The 27,396-nt window shown below is 42.9% G+C and overlaps 1 protein-coding gene across 3 annotated transcripts in view; it reads right to left on the minus strand.

Moving 5' to 3' along the window:
- INPP5A (inositol polyphosphate-5-phosphatase A) overlaps nt 1-27,396 on the minus strand; it is a 138,660-nt gene that overhangs the window by 12,646 nt on the left and 98,618 nt on the right. For all 3 annotated transcript variants that reach the window (XM_041467349.1, XM_041467347.1, XM_041467348.1), the window contains exons 9-11: nt 18,965-19,060; nt 18,560-18,634; nt 6,564-6,637 (exon numbers count right to left, since the gene is read on the minus strand). In XM_041467349.1, the coding sequence (XP_041323283.1) occupies nt 6,564-6,637; nt 18,560-18,634; nt 18,965-19,060 (245 nt within the window). The remainder of the gene's footprint in view (nt 1-6,563; nt 6,638-18,559; nt 18,635-18,964; nt 19,061-27,396) is intronic.

A 27,396-nucleotide genomic window follows, 5' to 3' on the forward strand; every position in this document is an offset into this window, starting at 1 on the left:
ACACCCTGTACTGGGGACATCCCGTGCTGGGACATCCCATGCTGGGAACGCCCGGTGCTGCTCTGGGGCCCTGCCTTCTACAGACCATGCTGCCAGTGCTGCTCTGGAAAGTGTGGCAGCACTCACTAGGCAACAGTGGGGAAAATTCAGCGATTTGATCTTTTTTAGTCCAGTAAAGGTCATTCTGAACAACTGTGCAGCCTACATCTAGGTTCAAATGCAGATCATTTAGCAAACTTTATCACGTTTCAGGGAGTGGAAATGCCTCCTGTTCAAAAACTCCTTGTGCTCACTCATCTGTCAACTGTCCCCACATTTTATATCACTGATTTTTTTTATAATACAAAGTATTTGAGATGGGATGGAACTATAAAGCATCAACGAAAACTGACCTCTTTATGGGAAGAGCTGAGACAATTTTGATTTGGTTCACTTTATTTTTGAACTTAGGTATGAGTCCTCACATTTACTAAACCTTTTCTCACTTTTAGGTCTTTCTATTTACATATGACATTGACAGAGAACTTTAAGAAAAACCCCAATCACTCTTCATCAGAAAATTATTTACTATTTTCATATTTTCTGAGAAAATGTTGGATCAATTTACCTTCAGCTCTGATGTGCTCTCAGATTGTCTAAGATACTTTTACCTCAAGAAAAGGTGGTGAATGTGGACTGCCAATACAACCTTTGGCTGCTCTGGAAGTTTTAGGGCCAAATATATAAATAAAAATATTTTGATATTTTTAATTTACAGTCAGCACTAGTGTGAGCTGGTACGTAAGCGTGATTTCAACAAAATGCCATTCAACCAATCAAAAGGTGACATCTAATTTTTGTCAGCTACCAGTGTTAGTTTCTTCCTCAAAATTGAATTAACATTTTCTATTTCCCTGAACCTGACAGGGAGAGTTGGAGTTGGATTCCCTAGATCTCTTCCTAACAAATGACCCCATGTAATTTATCTTCATATGCACATCTTAGGCAGCAGATCTAAGCTAAGCAGTAAGACACACTGGTGTTTGAATTAGATTATCTGCTTCATAGGTACCAAAACACTAATAAGCCTTGGTGATGCTCTGCGAGCCAACTGGCCACGATACGTGTCTCACTTCAGCCAAATCAGGAGGGCAAACAGAGCCCTGCAAACACAGTAGTTATAGAGCAACGTGTTAAACAGCTGCTACTTGCACAGGCTACGCTAACACCATGGTGATAGTACCAACAATTGGAGTCAAAGGTGACAATGGGACAGGGGTCAGCCGGGCAAACCAGCAGCAAAGGGCAGGATGGGTAAACAGGACTTGAGCCCTGAGTCTGGGCACAACACAAAACAGGAGGGTTAATGACACGGTATTTTTATCAGAACCTTTTTAATAGATTTATGCTGGGCATATTGCTTTTTGGCTTAACACTCTTCTTTGGAAAATACTGATCTGTAATATGATTCAGAGTGAGCATTCCTGTATCACCAGTGTTGCAGGACCTTTTTCAGTTTAAAAAATAAATAAGCCCAGAGCCTATTTTTTTTTCCAGAAAGCGTAATGCAACCCTTCACTTTCTGTGAAGAACATTCACCCACAATGGTGTCCATAGTGCTGCTGAAAACCACCCTGTGGCCAAACCCCAGTGACAGGAGGACACGTGCTGGCGCTGGCTCCAGCACCAGGACCTGCCCGGGACCAGAGGCTGGCACACAGCTGATGGCAAAGGGCACGCTGTGCTCTGCTCCGACCCCCGAGCGTGGGGAGGCCCAGCTGGCAAAAATGGATTATTTGGCAATTCTACAATGGGTTATTTGGCAATACCAGTGCCTCAGCAAGTGAACAGTGAGTGACGCACTCTACTGCTTTAGTAACAGTAATGCTGTACTCCATGCAATGTATGCAATACTGCTACTATTACAAGTGGATAAATGGAATTATGAATAATGTTGGCTTGTTTGGAAGGAACCAGTGCTGACTTGTTGCACCAGAAGAGCCTGATGTTACCACCTATGACTCTGATTGAGCTCGATGTCTTCTCTGGGAATACGTCTACCTGTACTTCTCAAAAGTACCTTACTTTGGGGCTAAATTTTACCAAGTCTCATACTGGAAAAAAATAACTGGGAACCTGAGAGAAGAAATGGGTCAGGATTCAGGATCCAAACTATTGGGCTTTTCAGCAGTACATTCAGATGGGACAGCCTGGCTGGCAGCAAGGACCATAAGCTCTTTAGAATATGCTTTATTTTCGGCTTGCTACATGGCCTGTAGTCCTTACCTTACACATGGTGTAGAATAATTCTTTGAAACTTTTTTACTTTCTGGCGGTCCATTCTTTTCCCCTTTGCCACAACTCCTTAAACCAGACCTCGGGTAATGCTGTCTGGCTCCTCACAAAATAAAGAAACACCTTATTTCAACTTGAAAATTGAGAATTGGTGAGAGTGGCACTGGTTTAATGTGAGTGGAAACATGAAGGCAAGATCTGTCTGAAAAATCATTGTAATAATTAAATTCAAATTGTTTTGGAGGAAATGCCAGCTGTCTCTCTGTTTCTAGCTGGGAAAATGTTTCTGTGCTTCAGCCTTAGATGCAGGAAGCACCCAGACACGTGCATGATGTCAGGTGGGAATTTGTTCCTTGGGGGCTGAGAGATCCATGGATGATTTCAGATACCTCATTAATACCTGGAAGGAGTTTTACAATGCACAAGTAAGTCTGAAGTATTTCTGTTCAGTAGAAAATACTTCTTAGTTGGAAAAAAAAAATAGTGTTATAAAAGTAACTAATAACGCAAGCATAAAAATAACCTACGGCTTTTTCATCTGAGAGCCTAACTCCTCTTTTGTGAGACAACAGGACCCAGCAGCATTACTGAGGAGATGTTCTAGGAAATGAGAACCCAGTTTGCTTCAGGAGTGCTGCCTGCCCTGTCAGCAGGCAGTCTGTATGATCTGAGAACATGCAGAGAGGCAGAGAGAACACTGGAAAGGAAGAGCAGCCTGCTGACACCTAAACCATCATCTTGTCCTTCCATTTCACACCCAAGGGCGACACTGGGGCTCTGTGCAGTGGCACCCAGAGGTTCTGCTCTGAATAGTCTCTGCAGAAGGGAAGGAACAAGGGAGCACTCTGGGCATTGCTTCATGCAGAGCAGGCTGGCTCAGGGTAAATCAGACCACAAAAATACACGTGTCTTTGTGCAACCTCCTAGAACAGAGAAGGGTCATGGGACAAAATACAAGGTGGAGAAAAAATATTTTATGGAGTAAATAAGATTTTTGCAGAACAATGAATCAGTGTTAGAGAGAATTCCAAAGGAGGAGCGCTCTGCCGAGAGTAAATGAGATTCAACCCATCTCCTGCTCAGAGGCATCAAAAGCCAAGACACTGCCAGTGCAGAGGGTCTGCTTGAGACAAATATCACACCGAGGGTATCTAAGACACAAACATATGTCCAACCAGTAAATTACATGACAGCCTAATTCAACAACAAACAAGAATAGGTCACTTTAAGAGAATGATTAATACATGAGATTGCTGTGCATGCAGCCTTATCTGAGAGCAAACCTTGTATGTGGGTGTGAACTCTTGCTAGAGTCAGCTCCTATCTTTGTTATACAACAGCTACAAGAATAATTATAATAATTAATGGAGAGCAGTGATAAAGGTAACAATTGCCCACCTGTATATTGACACACCACAATGTTTTTACTTCTTTTTTTCCACACCTCCTGCCTTTTGCAGTGATTGTTGACTACCACGAAGCCCTTTGCAGCCTCACACTGGGCTGTTTGCTTCAGCCTGTGAGTGACAGAGCTTACAGAGTTTAAAATTCTAACTTTTATTTAGTCTCCAGTGGCTTGGGTTGCTATAGGCTACACTAGATCACAGAGGGTAACAAGATGAAAACATGAATATTCACAATATAAAATAAAAGACCGCAAAATATAGGAATGGGTGAATAATGTCTGAGGAATACTCTGTTGGAATGATTTTTTACAGGTTGTCTAACATAGCAGACCTGCCACATAGCCCGTGGTCTCTTGTTAAACTGTGGCTGCCCTCCCAGGCTGCCTTCACCTTTGGGTTTGCGAGGGAAGGGTGGGCTCTGGCCCCGGCTGTCCTCCTGCCACTGCCCTGCAGGCTCCAAGGAGCCTGGACAGAACGTGCTGGGATGCGCCTCTTTCCCCCGGAATTCATTCACTGCATCCCTGGCATGCTCCTCTGGGCACAGGCACACAGGGTGGTGAGCTGGTATGGCTTAGGAACACACATTAAAGAACTGACAGGAACTCAGAATTGAAGATGATTTTGGAAAATGCCTTAGGGCTGCTGAACAGAGAGGAGATAACTGACAGGCCTGCTGTCAGTGCTATAAAATCACAGAATGAAGGAACAGTGTGGGTTGGAGGAGCTCAGTCAAGGCTTTGTTCTAGATGGTTCTAAGGGATGACTACCTGAGAACCCTTCCCTCTGCACTGCATCACGATGGTCACCCACGGCAGGAAGAAGAATTCACAGCAGATCAAGCAGACATTTGGTGTCAAATTACAGTACAGCATTGGGGAAGAACAATGCATTAGTTTTGAGCTCCCTAAGTATGCCTGCAAAAATGCCAGGTTTAGATGTGTTTGTAGGAGAGCTCAAAGTGGCTCTCCAATCCTTCCCACAATCAAAGTTAACTAAAAAGTCCTGAAGCTAATGTGCAGTAACACAGAATCTGTCAAGACCCAGAGGAAACTCCTTTGTATGTGCAGAAACATTAATTTGCTGTGCTGCCTTAACACCATTCCATTTACAGATACAAATTCAATTTGTAACTACAAATCTCATAGAAGTGAGATTATAAGCAATTATTTATACATACCAAAAATTATGTATGACTAAAAATAGTAATATATTTCTGTTAAAAATACATTACTGAGCCTGTGACCATGCAAGGACCACAGGATGGGCAATAGGATGTCCTTGCCTTATGACACAGAAAACAAGAAGGGATGGGTGAAAAAAGCATCCTAATATAAAGCCAGTTTGCTCTTTATATATACATGCCATCTCTCAGTATATATATATATATATATTTTTTTTTTTAAACCATTTATTACTATTATTATTACCTAGTTTTTGAGAAGGAAACAGAGTGAGTAGAACTATACATACATGTCATCTCTCAGTATAAATATATATATATATATATTTACCATTTATTACTATTACTATTACCTAGTTTTTGAGAAGGAAACAGAGTGAGTAGAACTAAAACACACAGAGACTACTCACACCTAATTTCTGATCCCTGCTTGAGGGGAGCATGACACTGAAAAGCTCTTACAGAGTCTGAAGAAGCTGAAAACTATTCATGGAACAATGTATTTTTGGTAGGCCTTGCTCTGGCTGAAAGCACTAATGCTGGAGAAATTAAGTAGAAGAGTATGCGTAGTATAAAAATTGTATCACTTCCCCTCACCTTCATCCACCCTGACCAGATACAGGAGGAGTGAGACACACTTAGGGATGTACACACCCTGCTGGTCTGCTGTTATCATACTCAATCAATAAGGACAGTTTAGAGTGGTGGTAACTCCGTGCATACTTCCAGTGTCCCAGGGGATCAACACAAATCAGTATCGCAGCTGGCTGCTAAGAAGTAATGAGATTATGATCACAAAAGGCAAGCTTCCCAAATTTTTTCTTAGTGTATGCCAAAACATCATACTTTTCTATCTGTCCATGAGGCATGAAATAGTAGTATTTAAACATATTACATCTATTAACAAAAAAGTATATGAAAAGCATAGTTTTTTAACTACTAATTTTTAAACTTTTTCTTTGTGAATGCAGTATTTCTTTCCCTTGAAATCAACTGTGAGATTTGACTTCCTCACTCTTGGAAAGGGACCATGCATGTATAAAACGGCACCAAATCTTCCACAGATTTCTCCTGAATAGAACTGCCATTTGCAAAATGCTTGGTTTTGTATGATAGCAACAGCTGTCCATTCATGGCTAAAACACCTCAGGAATACTGCTGACTGAAATCATGCATGTGTATTAAGCCAGCCAATTTATTCTAACAGTCTTAAGTAGTTATATGATGATTACTGAAACTGAAAAGCAGAACCTAAGTTCCTGCCCTCTTCCTGATACTGCTCCTGGATTTCCCTGAGCGAGGGCAGCAGGCTCTACACCCGCAGCTGACCGCACCACTGCTGGCAGACATCAAACAGCCTGAGGCAAAGACTGTCTTTATGGTTGCAATAATGTGATTTAACAGGTGGTCTGGGCCCAGTGCTTAGAAGTCGTTCCACATCTCTGAGCACACATTCCTGCCAGGTCTGTTTTAAGAGCAGCTATAAAAGACAGGATCAGCGGAACCCAAATGATGAGCTACGGAGCACTACTGGCATGTGGTTTATTAGTGATGAGGGGATGTGGGGAGAATAAACAATCATGAAAGGAACAGAGATCATTATAATTTCTGCAATAAATATGGGAACATTCACGTTTTACCAACAGTGCAAGTAATAACTATGTTGTAGCTAGTTAAATAAATGGATTATATATGAATCTTACCTGGGAGGAAATGAGATGTCCAGTTCATACAATCTGTCTTTAAAGACTGACAGCTCTCTGTCAAATTCTAAAAGCTATAAAAGATAGAAATAAATGCTTTCACTCTTTAATGTTGAACTACAGCAATTTAAAAATACGACATTATATAAAAGGAAATAAAAGAAAACTATGATCACACACAGCTTGAGGTATAACCTTCATAGAATAGTTTTTATAACACAGTGCAAAACTGTCTGGACTATTTCGATACATAAACAGTGCCTTGAGAGAAGTGTTGAAAACATTCATTTTCCTTGGTGAAAGTTGTAACACTGGCTCTTCATAGCACTACCCTGTAAGTGCACTTACACCACAAGAAGGCCACATTTCTTGAAATTTCATTAGCAGTCTCTTCAGAGATAAACTAGACTAGCATTAAAAAAGAGCAGCAAACTGACATGCTAACCAGCCCATGAGAATGTCAGTGAAACGCACCATATTACTCTGTATTATCTTTAGTGCAGATAAGCAGGTACAACAATCACAACGTGCACATCACTCTTCCCAAGCAAAGCGAGTTCCTGTGTGCCTGCTCTGGATGGTACATGGCAGACAGCAGACAGAGGGATATGTGACAGTAGGTAAAGGGTGCTCCCAGGAGCAGCCAAGACAGAGCACCACAATCAGGTGTTTAACAGATTTAATGTCCTGTATAAATATTAGTTCCGGACACGTTTGTTTTCCCCACGACCTCTGCAGAGAGAATAAATATCCACAGTCTTTGTTCATAAACACAAACCCACTCACAACTCAATGACAATTGTCCCCACTAAACCCGTAGCTGTTCTGATGGACACAAAGGATCTCACTCCAGAGCCCAGCCGGGGTGCAGCCCGATGTCCCAGGGAGCTGGGAGCCAAAGACAGAAGCTCGCCATGCCCACGGTGCTGGCCCTGGCTCTGAGGCCACTTGCTGTTCTGACGAGCGTCCCGGCACTGTCCCGCGCCACGGCGGTGTTTGCCCACCGTTCATTAATCATGTCCCATCTCACAGCTGTGCTGATACCATTGCATGAATGGCAGAGGTTCCCAAAGAAATTAGATCGTGTCCCCCTTTCCCCTCTGTCACCTCATAAATCATTCCTGAAATGTGCAATTAGCAGCTACTTGTACACATTAATTATCTGTGTGAAAAGCAGCTACCTGAACCACCTGCACTGCTGATTAGCTCCCTCTCCACGGCTCACCCAGCTCCCTCCAGGCTCTCCTGCCATATGTAGGTATCTTTACATAAAGATGCCAGGTGATGGGCAGCTTTCCCTGCTTTAGTTCATTTGACACCAAACTCTGTGACAGTATGCTGGAAAGATTCTGCAATACCAATAACTGCGACAATTTGTGCTTTTTTTAACATCTGACTGAAAGCCTGAGAATTCATTATGTTTAGATAAATATTTCTAAATATCTGTGTGGAAACTTACTGCATGTATCTAATAATATACTCAATACTAAAAGTGTTGGGCTGGTCCAGCACTCACTGGTCTAACTGAAGCAATCTCCACGCACTTGAAGAATAAATGGATGTTTCCCGGCTCTGATTCTGTAATTCAGTAAGCAGAACAGATTGGTAGCCAGAATACATACACACTGGCTATGAAAACAAATATTACCATCTCCTTTCTGCTCCATGTGTCTCCACTTTAGAGGCATCAGCCACCCTATCTGAATCTGGGATAGAAAAACAAGTTGCCATCGCCAGTTAAAACTATTAAATGAAATGTATGTCTATACATGTTTCCTACTGTTCCAAGTAAACAGCTCAGAGTAGGGAAGGGAAGGTGTCAGGAGAAAGGCTGTTTCTGAAGTGTTAAACTGCGAGGACTGAATGAAAGAACAATGCTCCACAGAACACAATGGTATAAATTACTCATGGGCATCCCAAGGGCTGGTGAAGTTCAATAGATGCATTGTCCTCTCACACCAATTCACATTTTCAAAATTTTATGCATTCGCATTGTTCTAGCTATGATGATATTTGCAAACTCAATGAGGCCTGGGGTTTAGAGGGCTAAGCATTTGGATGTGCACTATCATCCACAGAAGTTTTTGCTGTGTTAGTTTGCTGCAGTTGTGTATGCAGTGTCTGTGCTATGCAGATGAGCTGCTGTCACTGGTGGCAGATAACAGGAACAAGACAGCATTGTGCACTGTGCTGCCAGTTTCCTGAGTTTCCCCAGGTAAAGGGACAGCTTCAACCTGAAGCCAAAGCCCAACTACGTTGCCTAGAAGGATTTAGGGAATGCTCATGGTGAAGAATTAATCCTGTCACGTAAAACAGCTAAATATTTTTACTGGATTATTTGCAAAAGCTTTTACTTCCTGCTATATATTAAATAATAATGCACTTTTACAAATTATTTTTTCCTAGTTACCGCCTGTGTTACAGTACCTGTAACCTTCTGTCCAAACATGTCCACTGAGCTGCAGACAGACACCTGCTCGCTCCTGCATGGGCAAGGACAGGTTATCTGTGTGCTCAGGGCTGAGCAGGGGGAACCCCCCTACAACCCCTCTGTGTTTACCTGGCAGCACTGCAGGCGGGCAGGAGAGGAATGGAAGAGATGATAAAAACCTGAACTGTGCATTTTGAGAAAACTGCAGTTATTCTTTTCAGTAGAAGACCATGTTTTAACTATTATTTTTTGGTGTGAAAAGTGCTTGCATTCTCATATAAGCCTGTAATCTCAAAATACAAGATTTTTGATGCAAATGCAAGGGGTTCACTAAGCCTTGCCACAATGAATTACAAATGCCATTTGCCCTAAAAGCAACTTTAGTTAAGAGAAGGCACAGGGCCTGACATGGGCATCAGTCAATTCCATCTGCTTTACAGGTACACAGCTGCCTGGAGCAACCTGGCATGACAGAAAATGAATGAAAATTAACATGGGCAAGATGACACTGAGGAGCAGTCAGAATTTCAGAGGGTAATGCCTTTACTTTTAAAGCACCTAACATTGTCTTTAAAAAGCCCCATCTGGAACATACTCCTTTCATGGCAATTTCACCACAAGCTGCTCACTCATTTCCATATTGTACACCAATCAGCACTGTGAATAATGTCATTGTTGGAACAGGAAACATGAGTATGAATGTCACTCTAAATGCCTTAAAAATAATAAAAAAATTAAGTTCAAACTCCAGAAATCAATATAATGTTCTATTTAATTACTCACAATAAGATCATCTTTAAGAACCAAATCTTTAAGGTGTTACATGACATGCTGTGGTAATTTGAGCAATTACACAGAGATTTTAAAATGCTGTGACTGGGAGATCATTCCAGAATTATATGTCATAGGCAGTTTTCAGAAGACTGTTTTTTTTTCTCCAAACTCAGTTTCACCAGTGTATTTATACCTAAATAAGGGTGAAGATGATGCAGGGTCTATGTTTTATCTACTCCAACACCAAGTTGATGATGTTACATCAAGATGTTTGCTCTACAATGTCCAGTGACCAGCCCAACAGGAATGTTTGATGAGTACCTGAATGAAAATACCATCCATCCATCCATCCATCCATCCATCCATCCATCCATCCATCCATCCATCCATCCATCCATCCAGTGTATCAATAGTTAGCTACTACCTGTGAGCCACTGTGACCCCACAATTCTGGGAATGCAGCCATGCAGTATGTGTAGGAATGACTGCATTTGCAGTAAAGGATATTTCCTATTTATTTTGAGGAGAATTAAAAGCTTTCAGGACTGATGGCTGTGTCAGCTGCAGTGCCCATCACCTCCCAAGGGAATTATCAGAACTGCTGGTTTTCCTGTGTGCTGTGTATTCTGTAAATCTGCTGAAGGGAGCCTCAGTTTTTGCTCCTTTTTTCTTGGCAGCACTGTAACATGCATTTATGTGCCCGGGTGGAGGAGAAAGCAATGCACAAAATTCTAAATTCCTACATTATGCAGCTTCATAGCAATCAAAGGGTTATAAGAGAGTCTAGGCAGTTGCAGAAACCGAGGTGCTGCTTGCTTCAATTTAAAGCACTGGTAAAAGGTCAGCATCTATTGGGTACACTGCAATGGGCCACCTTGGCTAAAATCATACACGTATGAACCCCTTCAAACAGGGCAACTTAATTCAGTCATTGGAGTAGAACAACGGCAATTACTCATCAAGACCTACAGACCAAAGTCAGAGCACTGGTAGATCAGGAGGTGATATTAGCAGCATTTATCAAATCCATCTGCAGGGCCCACAAGAGAATTCACAGCTGTGAAAGGGAAATGAAGTTTCAGACCAAAAAGAGGAGATGAGCATACAGAAGTGACCTCAGAGAATTAAAACATGTGGACCCTGGTCACTGTAACCTCCTTTGCCAGTCTTGTGGAGCACACGTTTTTTTCCAAGAGACTTTAGAAAGACAGTAATTTTATCTTTCCAGTCCAAGCAAATTATTTAGAAACTGATTCAGCAGTCTACTGACTTCAGGTAAAAGTCTGTGTAAATGCTGATCCTTCCCACTTATCTATGAAAATGCTGTATGTAACTCTGCCTGATTTAAAGCGACTTCTTTCTCTAACAAAGACTGTGTAAAATGTAAAATTATCTATATTACTGCATATTCTGAATCTTAATCTTCTTTCTCTCATTGCCAGTCTTTAAAATCATGTTTCACAGAAAAAAACCCTGAATCACTGAATATAAATTTACCACTTATGCTGGTTTTGTATAATATTATATTTCTGCACATATGTATATATCCTGAATGGCAGTGTTGTCAAATCACAAACACCCACATAAATGTGGATCTATGGCACAGAGAGAAATGTGGCTCCATGGCCACAGAGAAATGGCACCAAAGAGATTGTTCTCTGCATTAGGGGGTGAGGCACAGCAATGCGTGCACTGAGGGCTGACATGACTGCTATGGACAAGCTGCCACTCAAACACTCTGCTAACAGTTCCAAGGGCTCAGCCACCCCTCTGCTCTGCAACATGCAGCAGAAAATCCAGGTCTTATGCTGTGAGACTTTTGTTACTTGAAAAAAACAACAGCAGAAATCAGAACCTGTTGTACTACGTGGGCAATTAGTTCTCAATGAGATGACTGGAGTATATGTAAAGGATAAAGGAGTGAAGAAGCCAAAGGCACTGACACAGATTCAGCCTGGGCTTCCACTCGTGCAGCAGCACTGAACTGTCTGCTGACCACAGAAGCTCCTTCCACACCCCGAGGGCTCCTTGCCCAAACGCTGCCCTGCAGCAGTGAACTGCACCCCATCCCTCAGCTGCCCTGTGCCAGCAGAGCCTGGAGCACCCAAGAGGTACCAGAGGGCCCACAGCCCCCGCCACCCTGCGTGCAGCCAGCTCCTCCAGCACACGGCATCTGCTCCAGCACACAGGGCAGGGTGGCCCCAGGCCAGTGGCCGTGCCCTGCGACTACCAGCTGGTCACAGCTGAACACACGCTTCCCATTTTTTGATGGGAAAATTGGATTTTGCTGATCACTCTCCTGGGATTCCAGTGCTTACCTCAAATTAAGAGAAAATTGACTCCGGAAAAATGTATTCATGCAAATTGTCACTTTCACAACTTTGCTGGGACAGACACTAAATATTATTGTAATAATTCATACACTGTGCACAACAGCTTGTGACAAAGCTCCTTCAAAATGCTGGGAATGACTGAGTGCATGCTGTCTTTAAAACTGAAAGACTTTAATTAGGAGTATTCTACTTGCAAATATGACACACTCAATGGATTGTTTCATTAAACTTAATATATCTGTTACTGCGAAACATTAGTTTGTCCCACTTGGGAGTCCAAACTCCTATGTACTATCCTGTTACACAGTTACCTGTGAACTGCAATTTGGCAAAAGCATGAAATATGGAGAATACAGTTTTAGTATTACTTGTAGAGTGATTAACATTGGAATTTTCTTGAGGAATGACTATGAAATGTTTCTTACTCGGGCAAAACTCCCACTGTGGATTGAAGATTCCCAGAGGCCTGGCTGGCATGAGTGTTTTGGGGAACAGCAGGGCCACAGAGGCATATCAGTGCTGGGATGTGCGGGGAGCTCCAGTCAATCCCTGTGCCACCCCGACACAGAGCCAGGCATCTCCCAAGGTCACTGGGATTTCCAAACAACACTGAGGTGCTGCTCTCCCAGCAGGGACTCAGACTCCTGCCCTCCTTGTGGGGCTGCTGGAGGCTGCTCTGGGAGCAGAGAGAAGGGCTGCAGCCCGCGCCTCCCGCGCCTCTGTAACAAGAACACACAGACAGGCCTCAGACCAGGGGGCAGAACCCATCTCCCCATCCCTGCAGCTGGGCACCCCACTCTCATCTCTAGCTGTGCCTTTTGTATTAAGTGTCCTCAAGCATAACTTTTCAAGTTAAACTTAGTATTTGCTTTTCTCTGTGCAATCTTTTGTGCATGCAGACGTTCATCTGGAGGTTATCAGGGGTACCTGGACAGCACAAGAGGATTGAGCTACTGCAGAGAGATGGTGAAAAAACAATTAAGCACCCTTCTATTCTTATTTGGCTTTCCACAGACTTCGGGCAAGATGTGGAAGCTTTGGTATGGTGCTTGTGTGCACAGATATTAACTGTAAGGGATGATGGTGAGACCCATAAACCTGGGGACTGGAGTGCAGGTGCAAACGTTGCCTCCTGGATACTCTCTTCCATGTCACACAGGTTAAAAAGGGCCAAAGCACACCAGCAGGTCATACTAGAGGCTGCATTACAGAGTGCAAATACAGATGCTGAACCTACTCTTAGGGCTAGACTTAAACAAGAGCCAATGCCTGAAAAAATATATATATTACAGTACACTTGAATTATCCTTAGGCCATAGAGCAGCTGTACAGAACAGGATGGGGGAAAAGGTCCCCCATATTATGAAATAATATGTGTAACTTTGTGCTATGGACAAATTTTACCAGAATAATTCATCTATTTGAAGCTTGCAATAAACAGCTAACCCAACACACCTGGATTGACCTGTTTGAGCAATCTGGATTTACATTTATGTTTTGCTACTGTGAACAATTTATTGGTAATATTTCCTGTCTCTGTAATTTCTCATTTTGCAGTTTATCCAGTGGCATATCAACTGATTGCTCATTTAAGCAAATGCAATTCTAAACACAGGAATGCTCCTTCTGAATAAAGACACAGAGCATGAAGCCGTTTCCCCATTAGTACTTAATGAAAATCAGGCATCTCAGAAATGTTAAATAAAAGGAGCAGTTTCAGGATAGGCAGGATCTCCTTATGACCAGTCTGAGGTAGCAATGGTCCTGAGCAATCAATTTCCTTTCTCTATCCTAATTTGCCCTTATACATCATATTCAGGATTTTATCTGGACAGGGGCTGGTTGGCTCAGTGGATAAACCTCTGCCTTTTCACCTCTGGGATCATGGTTCAAGTCATACCCTGATGAAATGCACTTGATCGTCCTAATCTAGTTCCTAGTGGACAGTATTCCCATTATCTTTAAAAGGGTCAGAGCCAAGGCCATTGGGAAGAGTGCATTGTGCTATATCTTGTCTGTTGATTAATACATTTTCAGTGACGCCAGATCCTTAATCTTCATAAGCATACATATTCTCACAAAAATCTTAATAGAGGTCCCTTGCAGACTATATATTTCTGCTCACTTTGTGTATCATTTCAGGATTTCCTGGGAATAAACACAACACCCCCCCAAATATATCGCTTAAAATTTAAAAGTATGTTTGCCTGTAATGTTTGCAATAACATCTCTAAGTTAACTAACATGATAACACATCACTTTAAATCACTACTTCAGAGGGAAAACAAGACCTTTAACTCAATCTGTAATTAGAGCACATTATAATTTTCTTCTCAGACCATATCAGTTGAGGCTGAACACACACAGAATAAAGGGAATTTATTCTGTGAAGGGAAACTGAGTCAGAACATACTCTCCATAAAGAGTTCACTGTTTGCCCTCTGCACCAAGAGAGCTGCTGCACAATTAAAGCAGGAAATAGAATCACTTCCATTCCATGAAAATCCAGGCTGGGAATCACTGGGCTTTCCAGCACGGCACTCCGGGCTCTGGTTTGGAATGAGCACTGGTACACCACCAGGCGCTCTGAACCCCTGGTGATCCTGGAGCTGCATGCAGCAGCACCCTTGGGCCAGTCCTTCTGCCCCGAGCAGCCCAGGCCACAGAGGGACACGGGCTCTGTGCTCCTGTGGGGCTGGGGCAGCAGCACCCAGGGCCACCAGAGCAAGCTCAGCTTCACTACAGTCACCAGCTTCCACAAAGACCAACAGAAAACACAGATCGTGATTTTAGCAGGAATATCATCAGGTTCCACTCTTAAGATGATTAATTCACTGATCACTTTTACTACACAGTTGTGATCCAAATCCTAAGGACAGTGCGTTAGCTTCTACCTGGATTGATTCTTTAATACAGATCATAGGAAAGACAGGAATGTAGGTACCATTCCTCACTTCTAATTGCAGTTAAAGATTATAAAATTATTCCTGATTATTAAATCGTTTCTCTGTAGTCATTACAGGTTTTTACATTCTTACTACATATTTATTTAATTGACTACTGAAGAAATACAATTTAGTTTGTGGTTCTTTGGTATAAGTCAATAACCTGATTATATTTTTTTCATTACATAATTACTCTTGGCTTGCTTTTCTTTTGGTTGTTTCAAAATTAACAGGGAACTCCTTTTGAAAAAAAAACCTCACTTATAGCCTGATCTATCACAAACAATTAAAGCATCTGCAAGTATCTGGTAAAAGTGTAGGTTTATTGAAGAACTGCCTGCCCCTCTTCTAGAAGCACCGGCATGGCTGATTTTTCTCACTTAAGGGCTGGAAATCCAAAGCTACAACTGTGTTTTGTGTGAGTGATGTGCTGGTGAGGCAGTGTGGTCTCAGCAGCGTGGGCAGCAGCGCAGACCCCACAGGAAACCCGGGCAGGGCTCCAGGGCACGCTGCACCTGCTGGCAGAAGAGGAGCAGGACCACAGAGGAGCGAGGGGGGCACGGTGCTGCCTCTGGGCAGGTGTGAGAACCCTCCTTTGCCCACCACTCCAAAATGAGAAGCCTCATTTGTGCTTTTCCACCCCTCATGGACAAGAGCAGGATGACACCACGGAACCAACAAATGCTGTGTCCCACCATCCAGGTCAGAAACGCTGAGCTTCTGCTAACTGAAAAGCAACAACCTAACTGGGACCTGTCTGATGCCAAAATGGAACTCTGCTTGCTGCACCTCCTCCTGCCCACATCTCTCAGTGCTCCTCTGCAAGCCCCTCCTCACACAGCCACACGGGACAGCTCTGTGTGGCTATGGACTCACACCTGGTCTGCTGGATGGACCACAGCTCCAGCGTACAATTCAGAACACAGGAATTTAATCATAAACCAGTTTTGCATTATTGCAACAGCTGTTTTCAAATAGGTTTTATCTTTTTTCCTATCGCCACAGAACTGGGTAAATCTGGGTGTTCCTTTCTGAAATACAATGATACAGAACAGCCATTGCACTCTGGGGTAATCAATACAGATAATTGCTAAGCTAACTTTGGAATAAGCTACAGCTAAGTCTGAATAGGCTACAGATTAGTTTGGGAAAATTAGGCCCGACAGATAACAGTATGCATTTCAAACTGAATTTCTGTTAAATAGGTGATTTGTACCTATATCAGATTTTTCATTAAAAAAAAAATATATAAATATATATTATGATTCTTTTTGTTGATTACAACGTAAAAAGGAAAGAATAACTGTGTATGGACAATGAAAAAGTAGCCTGTTGATAATAAATATTTGTCAGGTCTTGTCACATCCGTATACATTCCAATGTTACTGAAGAGACACAGCACTGATAAAAAAATACCCTCTGAAAAATCAATGGATTTTGAGCTAAAGCAGTTGCTAAACACACAGAAAACATCTTTATCCAACAGCCCCAGTGCTGTGAAAATTCCCAAGCCTTGCATTGGTACAGCTAAGGAAAATTTAATCTTCCCAAATACTCATCAGGGCACTCCATCCTGCAGACCTGACAGCCCCACTTATAATTAATTATACAATTTCGATGGGAATATCGACTGCACAAAGCTATAAATCATAGAAAAAGTCAATAGGCATGGACACATTCAATCATGTCCCGACCAATGATTACTACTCTTAAAATACAATAATTATTTTCAGGAGCCAGCTTGAATTAAATTTCTGTCAGGCCGGTACAAGACCGGCGGTTGATGAAGGATGCGATGGATTTTTTGGGTTGAATTCGGCACAGAGACATTTATCGTTTTAGATAGGTAGTTTGTTTTTAGTGATCATGGTGCTGCGTGTTTAACTAGACCATGAAGATTAGATTATCTCCAATGGCTCATTATATCGTTTATCTCTTTCTTCCATGTTTGATCTGGAAGATTTCCCACTTCTTGATGCATGAAAGAAATGACTACTGATTTTGAAATGGAACGTGTTTAAGTGGGATTCTGCCTGTACCTTCACACCCCACAGCCCTGTATGCAAATCAAGCAGCAGCCATCCAAAATACCACTAGGACAAGGCAAACAAGCACCAAGAACAGCTTTACACAGCTTCAAGAATGCACTGGGGGAAAACACAAATGACAAATATTCAAGTTGTTTAAAAAAAAAAATCTGGAAAAGTAGTAATTATACACATAGAGGAAAATTTTGAGACAGGAGTGTGATTAATATGGGAAAAGGAATTGGGAGGAGACATTGCTTTGAATTAAACTTCCCCAAAACTGCAAAACATCAGTGAAATAAACATTAGGCATTTCCCGAGGGTGCATTCACCTTGTAAACTGAAACTAGAGAACCCCAAACTGATCTGACAGTAACTGCATTTTAAGGTACCTCTCGTAGTGAGCACGCGGGCCACATGAGCCACGCTGTGGGACAGCAGCAAAGACTGGAAGGGGAATCAGATCTTCACCCCTCACGGATCCTACTGATCAAACTCTTCTGACCTCAACAAATGAGTGAAATCTCAGATTCTCACTTGGAATCAATCTCCCAGGTGAAGCCAACTTAAAATCAGAGAGGGCAGCAGGGAGCTGCCCTCCACACCCCAGAGCCCTGCAGACAGCCCTCCAACAGCCTGGCTCTCTGTGAGCAGTGAGAGAATGAGCTGTAGGCAGGGGAGAAGAGGACAGAGGTGGAGAGCCATGGATCCTGAGCACAGCCCATCCCCGGGCACCAAGCAGCAATGTGCCCTGCGAGTGCAGCTGAACTGGGAGGTGGGGACGAGGGCCCTCTCTGTGTTCCCTTGGATACATAACTCCTAGGAGCCCTGGAAGAAATGGAGAAAGCTGCAAGCAGTGATACACAGCTTTTCCAAAATGAAGTGGCTACCATTTGAAATAAAATTATATTAAAGAAAATACAATGCCCCTGTCCACAGAAAAATCAGAGTCCTTATTACAAATCAGAGTGCTAGTGTCCCCTGTCTGCTTAATCCTCTTGGGAAGCCCTGCATGCTTGTCCAAATAGTGACAGTCTGCTGCAGAGCTTGAGACTGCTATTCTACTTACTCTTGTGTTTCTAGTATATTTTTGTACACTTAGAAGACCTGGGTATTTTCAGAAGGGCTTTGAATTTAAGGGCTTTCCTAAGTTACTGTGTGATGCACAATGAGGAGCTAGGAAGAAAAACAGGATGCTTGAAGAAATGCAGACTAGAGGACAGACAAGAAAAATGAATTGTTGTGTACATTTAATTTACAATATATTTATATAAAAAAGAAGGTAAACATGCCAAAGTTAAGAATCTGTACACAAAATAACTGGCTAAGTGGTGAGGAAAGCTGGAGCAGTTATTGTGTTGGCTGAATTATCTCTTCTCATTCTGCAGACAGGAGGGGTGATAAGGATAAAGGGCTGGTTAGAGAAATGCAATTTGTATGTAAGTTCCCAATTTGCTCTTTTGAAAGGGTTTAGCAATGAACTTACCGCAGTGCCATTGTTGTCTCTAAATACATCTTGATTAAAATAGTCAAAGAGCTTCTTTTCTAATTGCAGCATAACCTAAATAAAAAAATAGGGAGAAAGGTCAGCAAAGCTCTTGGGCTCAGCAACTCAACACCCAGCTGCTGGCAGTGACCCTTTCAGAGACAGCAGCCCTTTAAAACCACACATTTCCACATGTCCAAAGCCCCTTGTCTGCTTGCCCATTTGCTTGGCCGGCAATCACTTAAACAGATCCAATTAACTGAGCATTAGGTGTGACAATCTATATCCTCCCCTCCCTTTACATTATCAGTTTGGAACAACTATATTCATGCTTTGTAGAAAAGAAGTGAACATTCAACACTGTTTCTATTTACACAGGGGTGCCAAGGGCATTAAGTTGTTTACCTTTCGGTCATTATCAGATTCACGAAATATTAGCTTGACTACTTCATTTGTGTCAGCTGCCCGGATGGTCTGCATTGTGGCCTTTGCACATAGTGTCTAAGAAAAACATAAGGGGAGAAAGGGAAACAAGCTTATATGCAACAGAAGACCAGATTTAACTGAACATTATCAATAGATGTATCTTCAATGCCCCCTACCAATTATAATTTGCTGTAGGTCAAAATACAAAGCATTGCTAATTTAAGTAACTTCCACTTATGATGGACTTGAAACAATAAACTGAATTATCACTGCAAGAGAAACGGGTAATATTAAGAAAATATCAATCAGGAAAGGCAAATAGTAACTCAGCTTGTACCATGTAGACAGGTTCTTTCACAGGTAACACTATGCTGTATCACACATTACTTGCAAACATCCTCCAAACCACTGCTTTCAGATAATGACCAAGTTTTGTGCTGATTCTTAACAGCTGATAACTACATCGACACTACTCACTTCTGTGAGTTAACCCTTGGTTGCAAAAACACCTGCCTGTAAATTCATGTTACAAGTACACTTTGCAATTCCGAGAAATGCTTATACAATCTGACAGCAATTTTCACAGTTTACTTTGCATAGCAAATTCCCTCTTTTAAATAAGAGACACAATGTCCCTAGATATTCAGAGGACTGGGTGCCTAAAACATATTATGAGCCAACATTTTATCAGGCACAGATGAACACAGATGAACAACTTTTTATCAGGCACAGTATGAATTTCCATGGAAGCGTTGGGCCTTGATCCATTGGCCACAGGGGTCCAGTTCACAGGTAATGGGGAATGACATGAAACGGGCTGCTCAAAGGTTCCACCGCATGGCAACAGGTAAAAATCTAGAGCTTTCAGCAAAGCAGTTAGCGAAGCTTTAAGTATGTTAAGTGCTTTGAAAGGAGGCATGTCCATCTTAACTGGGCACACTTCACTCCGTGCTCCGCAGCCTCCCTGCCTGGGCAAGGCTGCTGGGTGCTGTGCAGAGCTGCCCGTGCCCCTCTGCCTGGCTGCTGCGAATCACAAGGAAAAAGTCAGAAAGTGGAATCGAGGAGATTGTTCAAACTGGGCATTGTTCAAATACACAGATGTGTCCCCACACCTGGGAGGCAACTCAGAATCCATGGCTGCTGCTGAGGCACACGCTGCTGACAGGATCTGTGCACAGCCCTGGATATGGACACTGGCAAAGACCGTCCTTCTGAATGAAACTTTATTTTGCTAGAGGCTCTTAAGAAAAGTGCTTTCTGTTAAAGAAAGTAACTGAGTCAAGGAGACGTAATGAGATGACTTCCCTGCTCTGCTCACCCCATTCCTTTTCATAATAATGAGACAAAAGGTTTTCATTTTGCATAATGTTGATTTGCAAAATAAATATGTTCTGTGGTATAGACTTTCATCCTACTATGTGCTTCTATCTCTCACAGACACAAATACTTATATTTGGATTCATTATCAGAGATGCAGTGTCTACCAGACATAACATCATGAACTATAGCTCACTTCTCCTTTCCCCATAGTCACCTTCTCCTGAGTATTTGTTTAAATACATGCCAAACATGTATTTAAACAAAAATCCATCTGCTTCCAAATAATTAAGATCTCAGCTGATGATCTCAGCACCAGAATGGGAACAATCTGCCAATGGACATTTTGCTCCCGTTTGATAAAAATCTGATCCTTGATAAAGGCCCTATTGGCACAGTACAAATAAAAAGCAGCGAGTTGAGCGCTTTCATTTTTAACAAGTAACTTGAATGGGATTTGGTAAAAACCCTCAAATCTGTTATTTTTCTTACAAGTTTGTGAGTGAAACAGATGTTGGTTCCCCATCTCACTGAAAAAGTGATGTCCATTTCTGACAAACTTTTCCTGTTTCCTCCGTCCCCAAAAGCAGTGCCCGGTCCATCTGACTCTGGGTTTACGCTAGAACGCGCGGCACGCTCGCGGCACCGCATCAGCTGCAGGCGGGTGCAGTCACAGGTTTCACTGGCAGAAGGAGCACTGGCCCACAGGCACGGGCTGCTCTGCGAGTGCTCCATCTGCTCTGCAGCACTTCAAGGTGGCTTTCCGAAGCCTTGGGAGAAGAGCGGTAACATGCTGGTTAAACGCCACCCTGCCTGGCAGGAGGAGTGGCATGCTGGACCCCTGTGGGAGCTGCACCGCCAGGACCTTTTACTTTTCATTTTTAGCACAGCCCTCCTACCTGTTCCCTCGCAGCCGAGGCAGTCGGATGATCCCTTTGTCTGCCCAGACATGCCGTGGCCGTTTTGCCATCTGTGTCCATAGGAGCAGTGAGGTAATCCAGCAGCGAGCCATTCCCAACCTCGCTCCCTCCACGCGGGTGATTGAAATTCAGAGCACAGATCAGATAATCGGGTCAAGCCCAAAAAAAGAGGCTTTGGGCTCATGTGTCACAAATCAGTCTGGTCCCTTCAAACAGCACACCAGATTAGAACAAGCACCCGAACAAACCAGAGCGGAAAACCCGCAGCTCTCTAAAGCTGGTTTCAAAAGCTCTAACAAATCGCTCCATCTTTCACTCATTTAAACTTTCCAAATGAGGGTCAATACGGTCCCCGAGCATGCAAATGCTAATGCGCTTAAGTGCGCTTAAGCAGCTTTCCAGAGTGAATGGGCCAAAGAAGGGCTCGAAAAGACACGGCAGAGTTACTGTCACTGTCAAAAAGTCATTGTAGCCACCCCCAGAGTGGTTGCGATTCAACAAATTCATGATTTCTGTCTCTTAAAGGCATCTGCTTGAGAACATTTTTTTCCCTGAGCTGCTTTATCTCACAACGTCAGGCCGGCTCCAAAAGAAAAACCCTGCGATCGACTCTTGAGAACCAATACAGAGAAAGGACCCACATACCTTATTGCTTTCAAATTTCACACACACAAAAAGTTACCTTATTCACAGACAAAAGTGATTGGGCAAAGGTTCATTTCTTATACAAGCTGGAGGCACTCCTTTTTTCCTCCTCCTTTCAATTTCTGCACAGTCGTAGTCACCCAAGCAGAAAACTTTCAGGACCATGTGCCTTTTTAGGCAAGCCTGCTTATGAAGGGATTTTTTGTTGCTAGCAAAGAAAATCAAAATGCTATGAAAACTCACCGTTCCTTGCTGGGTATTCCCTCAAAGGTATATTTTTACAAGGGCAGAAGAGGTGAAATCAGATATCATAACTCTACATAACTTCTTTAAAAAAAAAAATCTTTTTTTTTCTTTGGAAACAAGATTTGATTAAAAAGCTTGCAGGAGGGCTGCATTCAGAGCTGAGAGCGAGCTCGGTAGCCAGCCTTTCCCTAGCAAACACAGCCATATCTCATTCTGTTTTCCCATACTATACACAGGTAGATGCTTTGTAGCACTTTTGAAATAGCCCTTTGTGATAACTTATGTATATTGAATTGCAAAACATAGTAACAACTTTCCTGACAACGGCCTTGGAATGTAATAACAAGATCCTGTTACATAAAGCTAGGAGGAAATGGTTTTTATATTTACAAGAGACAAATCTGGAACTTCTGAAGTTGGCAATTCTCAGAATTACACTGTTGATTTATAGCATAACACACCTTCTGCTCCCCCACACGCACCACAAATCAAAGTGCTTAAGACTGCATTTCTTCATACTTAGAGTAAGTAGGGATACAGACATTAACACAACTGTTATATAGATAAAACACACAACAGTCTATAACATACACTTTACATCATGTTTATACGGGAACACTGAGCAGCCATGGACTGCACTGCTGCCTCTGCTTGGCTGGAAACTGCAGCTGATTTTTCATGGATTCCACACTTTAGACTCTGAGTCCACCTCCTGATGTGTGAGCTATTACATGCTTGTAAGTCCCTCAATAATTTTTGGGGGGTGGGAGGGAAACCCCCTGAAAGAGGGTATTTAAACACCTACAGACTCAGCCTGTCCTACTGCATCTGCCCACTGACACTAAAGATGTGCAGCATTGTTCTCTACTGTTTGAATACTCAGGACTTATTATTACTTTGAATTCTTCTTAAAAAACGGAAAATAGAATATATACATTGTTCCTTTACAATTAAAAAAGTTCAGCAATAGCTACATAAATTGACACAGATGGAATTTGCAGCAAGCTGCATAAATTGACACAGATGTGCTCATGGCCGTGAGTGCTAGGAGAGAAAAGCAGAGTCTGAAGATTCCTGACAGGAGCTAAGTGACATAAGGTCTTGAGCACATGAGCAACCAAATCAACTAAATTTAAGATATTTAATTTTTTTCCAGTTAAATACTCTGTGGATTCTGGAACAACAGAAAAGACAGACATACATGTATCATCTAATTATGAAAGTGAAATATTTCTGTAATTCTGCTCAAGACCCAAAATCAATCTGACACTTATTAAACTAGGGTAATGTTTTTAAAAAAATTATTATCATAATCTGGATGCAAATTGTACTTGAAATAATCAGTGAGGTAAAATATTTGCTACTTTGGGAATAACAGAAGCATCTGTCTTGTTTGGGCTCCTCCTTACCTTTGAGCAGATGACATGATTTCCTGGATATTGGGAATATAATAGCAGCAAACTCCCCAAGTCAAATGACATCAGAAAAAAACAAAGTTACACGTAACTTTCTGAGTCAATGAGAGTTGTGCATTTAGGTACAGGGCAGATAACAACATGCTTTTTAAACTGCACCTTCCCATTGAAATGGAGGCTTATTATAGCAAATTTTTCACATCCACAGAGGTTTTTGGCTTCACAGCTGCTGGAAAAAAACAAGGGCACCCCAGGGCTCAATCTCCAGGGTAAAGCAACCAAGCCCTGTCTGAGAGGACATACACTTCTATTGAAAAAAATATCCTTTAGACTATATATTACCTTGTGTTAACTTTAACTGTGTGCAAATAGCAATAATATCCCAGAACAGCTACTACACTTTCCAGCAGCAGGAACTGAACTCAGCAGTGACGTAAGTGTTAGCTGAATAAAGAACAAACACAAACAAGCATTAATGAGAATCCACGTAAAGTACCAATAAATTACTTTCTCTTTGGATGTTCCCAGAGGAGTCAGCTCCTGTCCAGGGGAGGCAGCGGTGGTGGAGCTGGGTGGCAGCAGAGCGAGACCCTGCCCTGCCCCTGTCTGCGGGCACTGCTCATGTGCCCCGTGTGCAGCCCCTCTTCTGAGGGCACATCACTACCACTGACACGGCCCTGCTGCCTGTACCCACGTCGGGACTGATTTAACCTCACGGGCAGGTTAAAGAAGCACCAATCCCACCCCTGTGAGCGCCTGGCCCAGGACGTGCCCAGGACCTACGGGAGCTCTGCTCCCCTCCATGCAGCCCTCCTACTGAACTGTGGCACAGAGATATTCTGGGATATTTTAAAAGGCTTCTTTGGGCAGTATCTGTGACCAAAAAACCAGCACTATCCTCGTGCACCCATTGTCCCAGGGATTTTCTGCCTCCCTAAAACAAATGATCCCTGCTGGAAACAACCTGCCTTCCTTTGGTCTCAATTTCACAGCAACACTAGGTTAATTGTAAGATGCATCTTCTTGTGCTGAAACTGAGATAATTCATGACAAGGTTACCACAGCGTGTCACCAGGCAATGCCAAACCTTTCCTGTTTACTTTTCAGGCACTGTGCTGAGTGAGCTGAGAGCCCAGGTGCCAGCACAGCCGCTGTCGGCGGCACAGCGCGCCCGCCTTGGGCAGGGTGGCTCCCCTGCCCCGGCACTGCCCAAAGCACCACCCAGCTCCTGCAGTCATCCCTGGCAGCACTGCCTGTGGCTCCTGTGCCTGTTTGCTCAGCAGGCAGTAGGCCAGGCTTAGCACAGCACGCTGCTGCAGACCCCGTCCCGGGCAGGCATGGGCACAGGAATGGCCGGCTCACAGCTGGAACAGCTGGCCCCGTGCCAGAGTGGCTGGCTCAGTGCCATGTGTCGGTGGCACAGCCTGCCTTCTCCAGGTCTGGAGAGAGCTCTGAGGTCCCTCACTGCGGCCTCTGCCTCAGCAGTTTTGTTCTGTGCCAACAGCTGGTGGCAATTATGGCTCTCTTTTAAATTCTCTTCTTCGGAAAAGAATCTGAATTAATTGCAAAAAGCCTCTGCCTCTCAGATTCTCCAAGTTTACAGATCAGGCTAGAACTCCTTTTCCATATTCCCCTGCATGCTGATTACCTTCTTATTTTCTCTCTCTGTCTCTCCGGTCAGGTTGCACATCTTTTTGTACTCTCCTGTTTCATTTTCCTGACTATGATCTCAAGCCTGAGTTCAGCAAAGCATCTACACGGTGACTTACAAACAATTTACCTGGAGTTGTCTGGCACCTGTGTGAATCAGGACACAGAACTGTGCAGGGTCTCTGCAGAAAAAGGTAAAGGGCTCCCCTGCTCACTTTTTAAAGCCTCAGTTCTTCATTCACTTGCTGACATCAGACATCAATATGTATTCAGGACTTTGACCAGATCCAGAGAAGCCCACAGCACGACAAGATCAGAACTTGGGAGCAATCTGCCAGAAAAATCCTTTCCCTCCTCCTGTCCGTCCTTCTAAATAATTTTGTATTACTACTTGAGCTAAGAGAAATATTTGCTTTTTCTTTATTACAGAAACTGGGACAGTCCAACTGTTCCTAACGAAATTCTCTGCATAAACACAATATGTATGTCTTGTTCCATAAGGTGTGATCCTCTTCAGATATACTCAGATGTTCTGTTACTTATCTTCCATTATTTTTTTCGGCTTTGGCTGTGCAGTAATGCCAGCTTGAGAAATTCTTTGCTGGAAACCTTCAGAGCACTTACAGTCTTGCACTCCAGCTGACCAGGCAGAGGACTGGGTGTATTGTTTCTGTTCAGCGAAGACTTTGATAAAGCACATAGAATCTGTGATGTAAATCTGTTTCTGCAGAGAAACATAAAATCTGCTCTCCTGAATTCAGGAGAAATGGAATAAGAAGCAGTTCTCTCCTTATAGCTAAACTTGCTTTTATCTAACTTGCAGAATAGGAACCTCTGTTTCTTTTCATTCTAAAAGCTAAACAGCCTGTGAACCCCATCTGCTCCTTGCAATTGCCCTTGCTTTGAGTGGTAACATTTGCCTGTGTGCTCACTGATGGTGTTTGTGTTTCTGCTACCTCCAAACCTCATGGTTTCTTACAGCCACAAGAAAGGAAACATGGGAGCAGTAACATCAAGCAGCAGAAATTTAAGCCAACACTTAAGAAAATTATTTGGTGCTTCTTGACTTCCAGCACTGGGCTCTGCAGTCTCTGGAGTCTGTCAGCTTCATTCTCCTCCAGCCTTGCAGGGAGCACATGTCCTGACACAGCACAGCATGGGCATGGCCAGCCCATGGGAGTGCTCCAGGCTCCCACCTGACCTCAGAACGAACAACAAGCCCAGAAACACCCAACCAGCACTGCCAAACCGAGTAAATTCCAGAGTTTGCCCTTGAAAATAATGGGGAGTTTTTAACAAGACCAATGGTGTGACACAGCTCAAGTTCAAGGCTCAGCCTTTGGAGAGTGTGACCCTTTGGCTCCCACATAGTAGACTCTCAGCAGCAGGTATAATTAGGAGTTGACTTTCAAAATATGTAGTGTTGGGTAATTCTGAAATCAAATTATATATGTACCTAAAATCTAGATGTCCTGAGGCAGGCACTGAATACTTTTAATCACAAAATTAGAAATAATAAAGAAATGAAAAACTTTTTTCTTATTATTATTATGCAAACCAGCAAAAAAATCCTTAGTACCCTAACAAAGATGGGATTTGAGATGTGGAACAGGTAAGTGACTTGCATGAGGCACAAGTGTGTTGTGGGCTGCCAGCAGTTCAGGCTTGGACTCTTGCTAAGCCTAAGCACAACGGTGGGATGGACGGGTGGACACATGCCCTCCAGGATGGACACATGCCCTCTAGGATGGACACATGCCCTTCAGGATGGACATGTGCCCCCCAGGATGGATGAATGCCCTCCAGCTCATACAATGGTCATAAGCATGTACAGCAAAGTGGAAGAGAAGTCCATGTTCTTCCACTGTTTTTCATCTAGGGGTAAAAAAACCCCACTCCAAGTTAACTTTACTATTTAAGGAAACAAATATGTCAAGAAAGTAATCTTGAGGTCACTGCATCTGGTTTCCAGTCCTGAGCAAGTTGGGAATGCAACATTCACTGTGTTAACTGAAACATGCTGCATGATGTTATGGTGAGACTAAAACTTTGCTGACCAGGTGATGTCTTTCTGATGCAGCATGTGAACCATTTCTTTACTGTATTTTTCCCCTGTTGTTTTGTTTGTCCAGCCTCTTTGACTCAACTCCTTTTCATCCTGCCATATCTCATTCATTTCTCATTGTCATACTCCCTGTCTGGTTCACCATCATTTGCT

The sequence above is a fragment of the Pyrgilauda ruficollis genome, unplaced genomic scaffold (assembly GCF_017590135.1).
Source record: "Pyrgilauda ruficollis isolate IOZ18807 unplaced genomic scaffold, ASM1759013v1 scaffold207, whole genome shotgun sequence".
In the NCBI taxonomy this organism is placed as follows: Eukaryota; Metazoa; Chordata; class Aves; order Passeriformes; family Passeridae; genus Pyrgilauda; species Pyrgilauda ruficollis.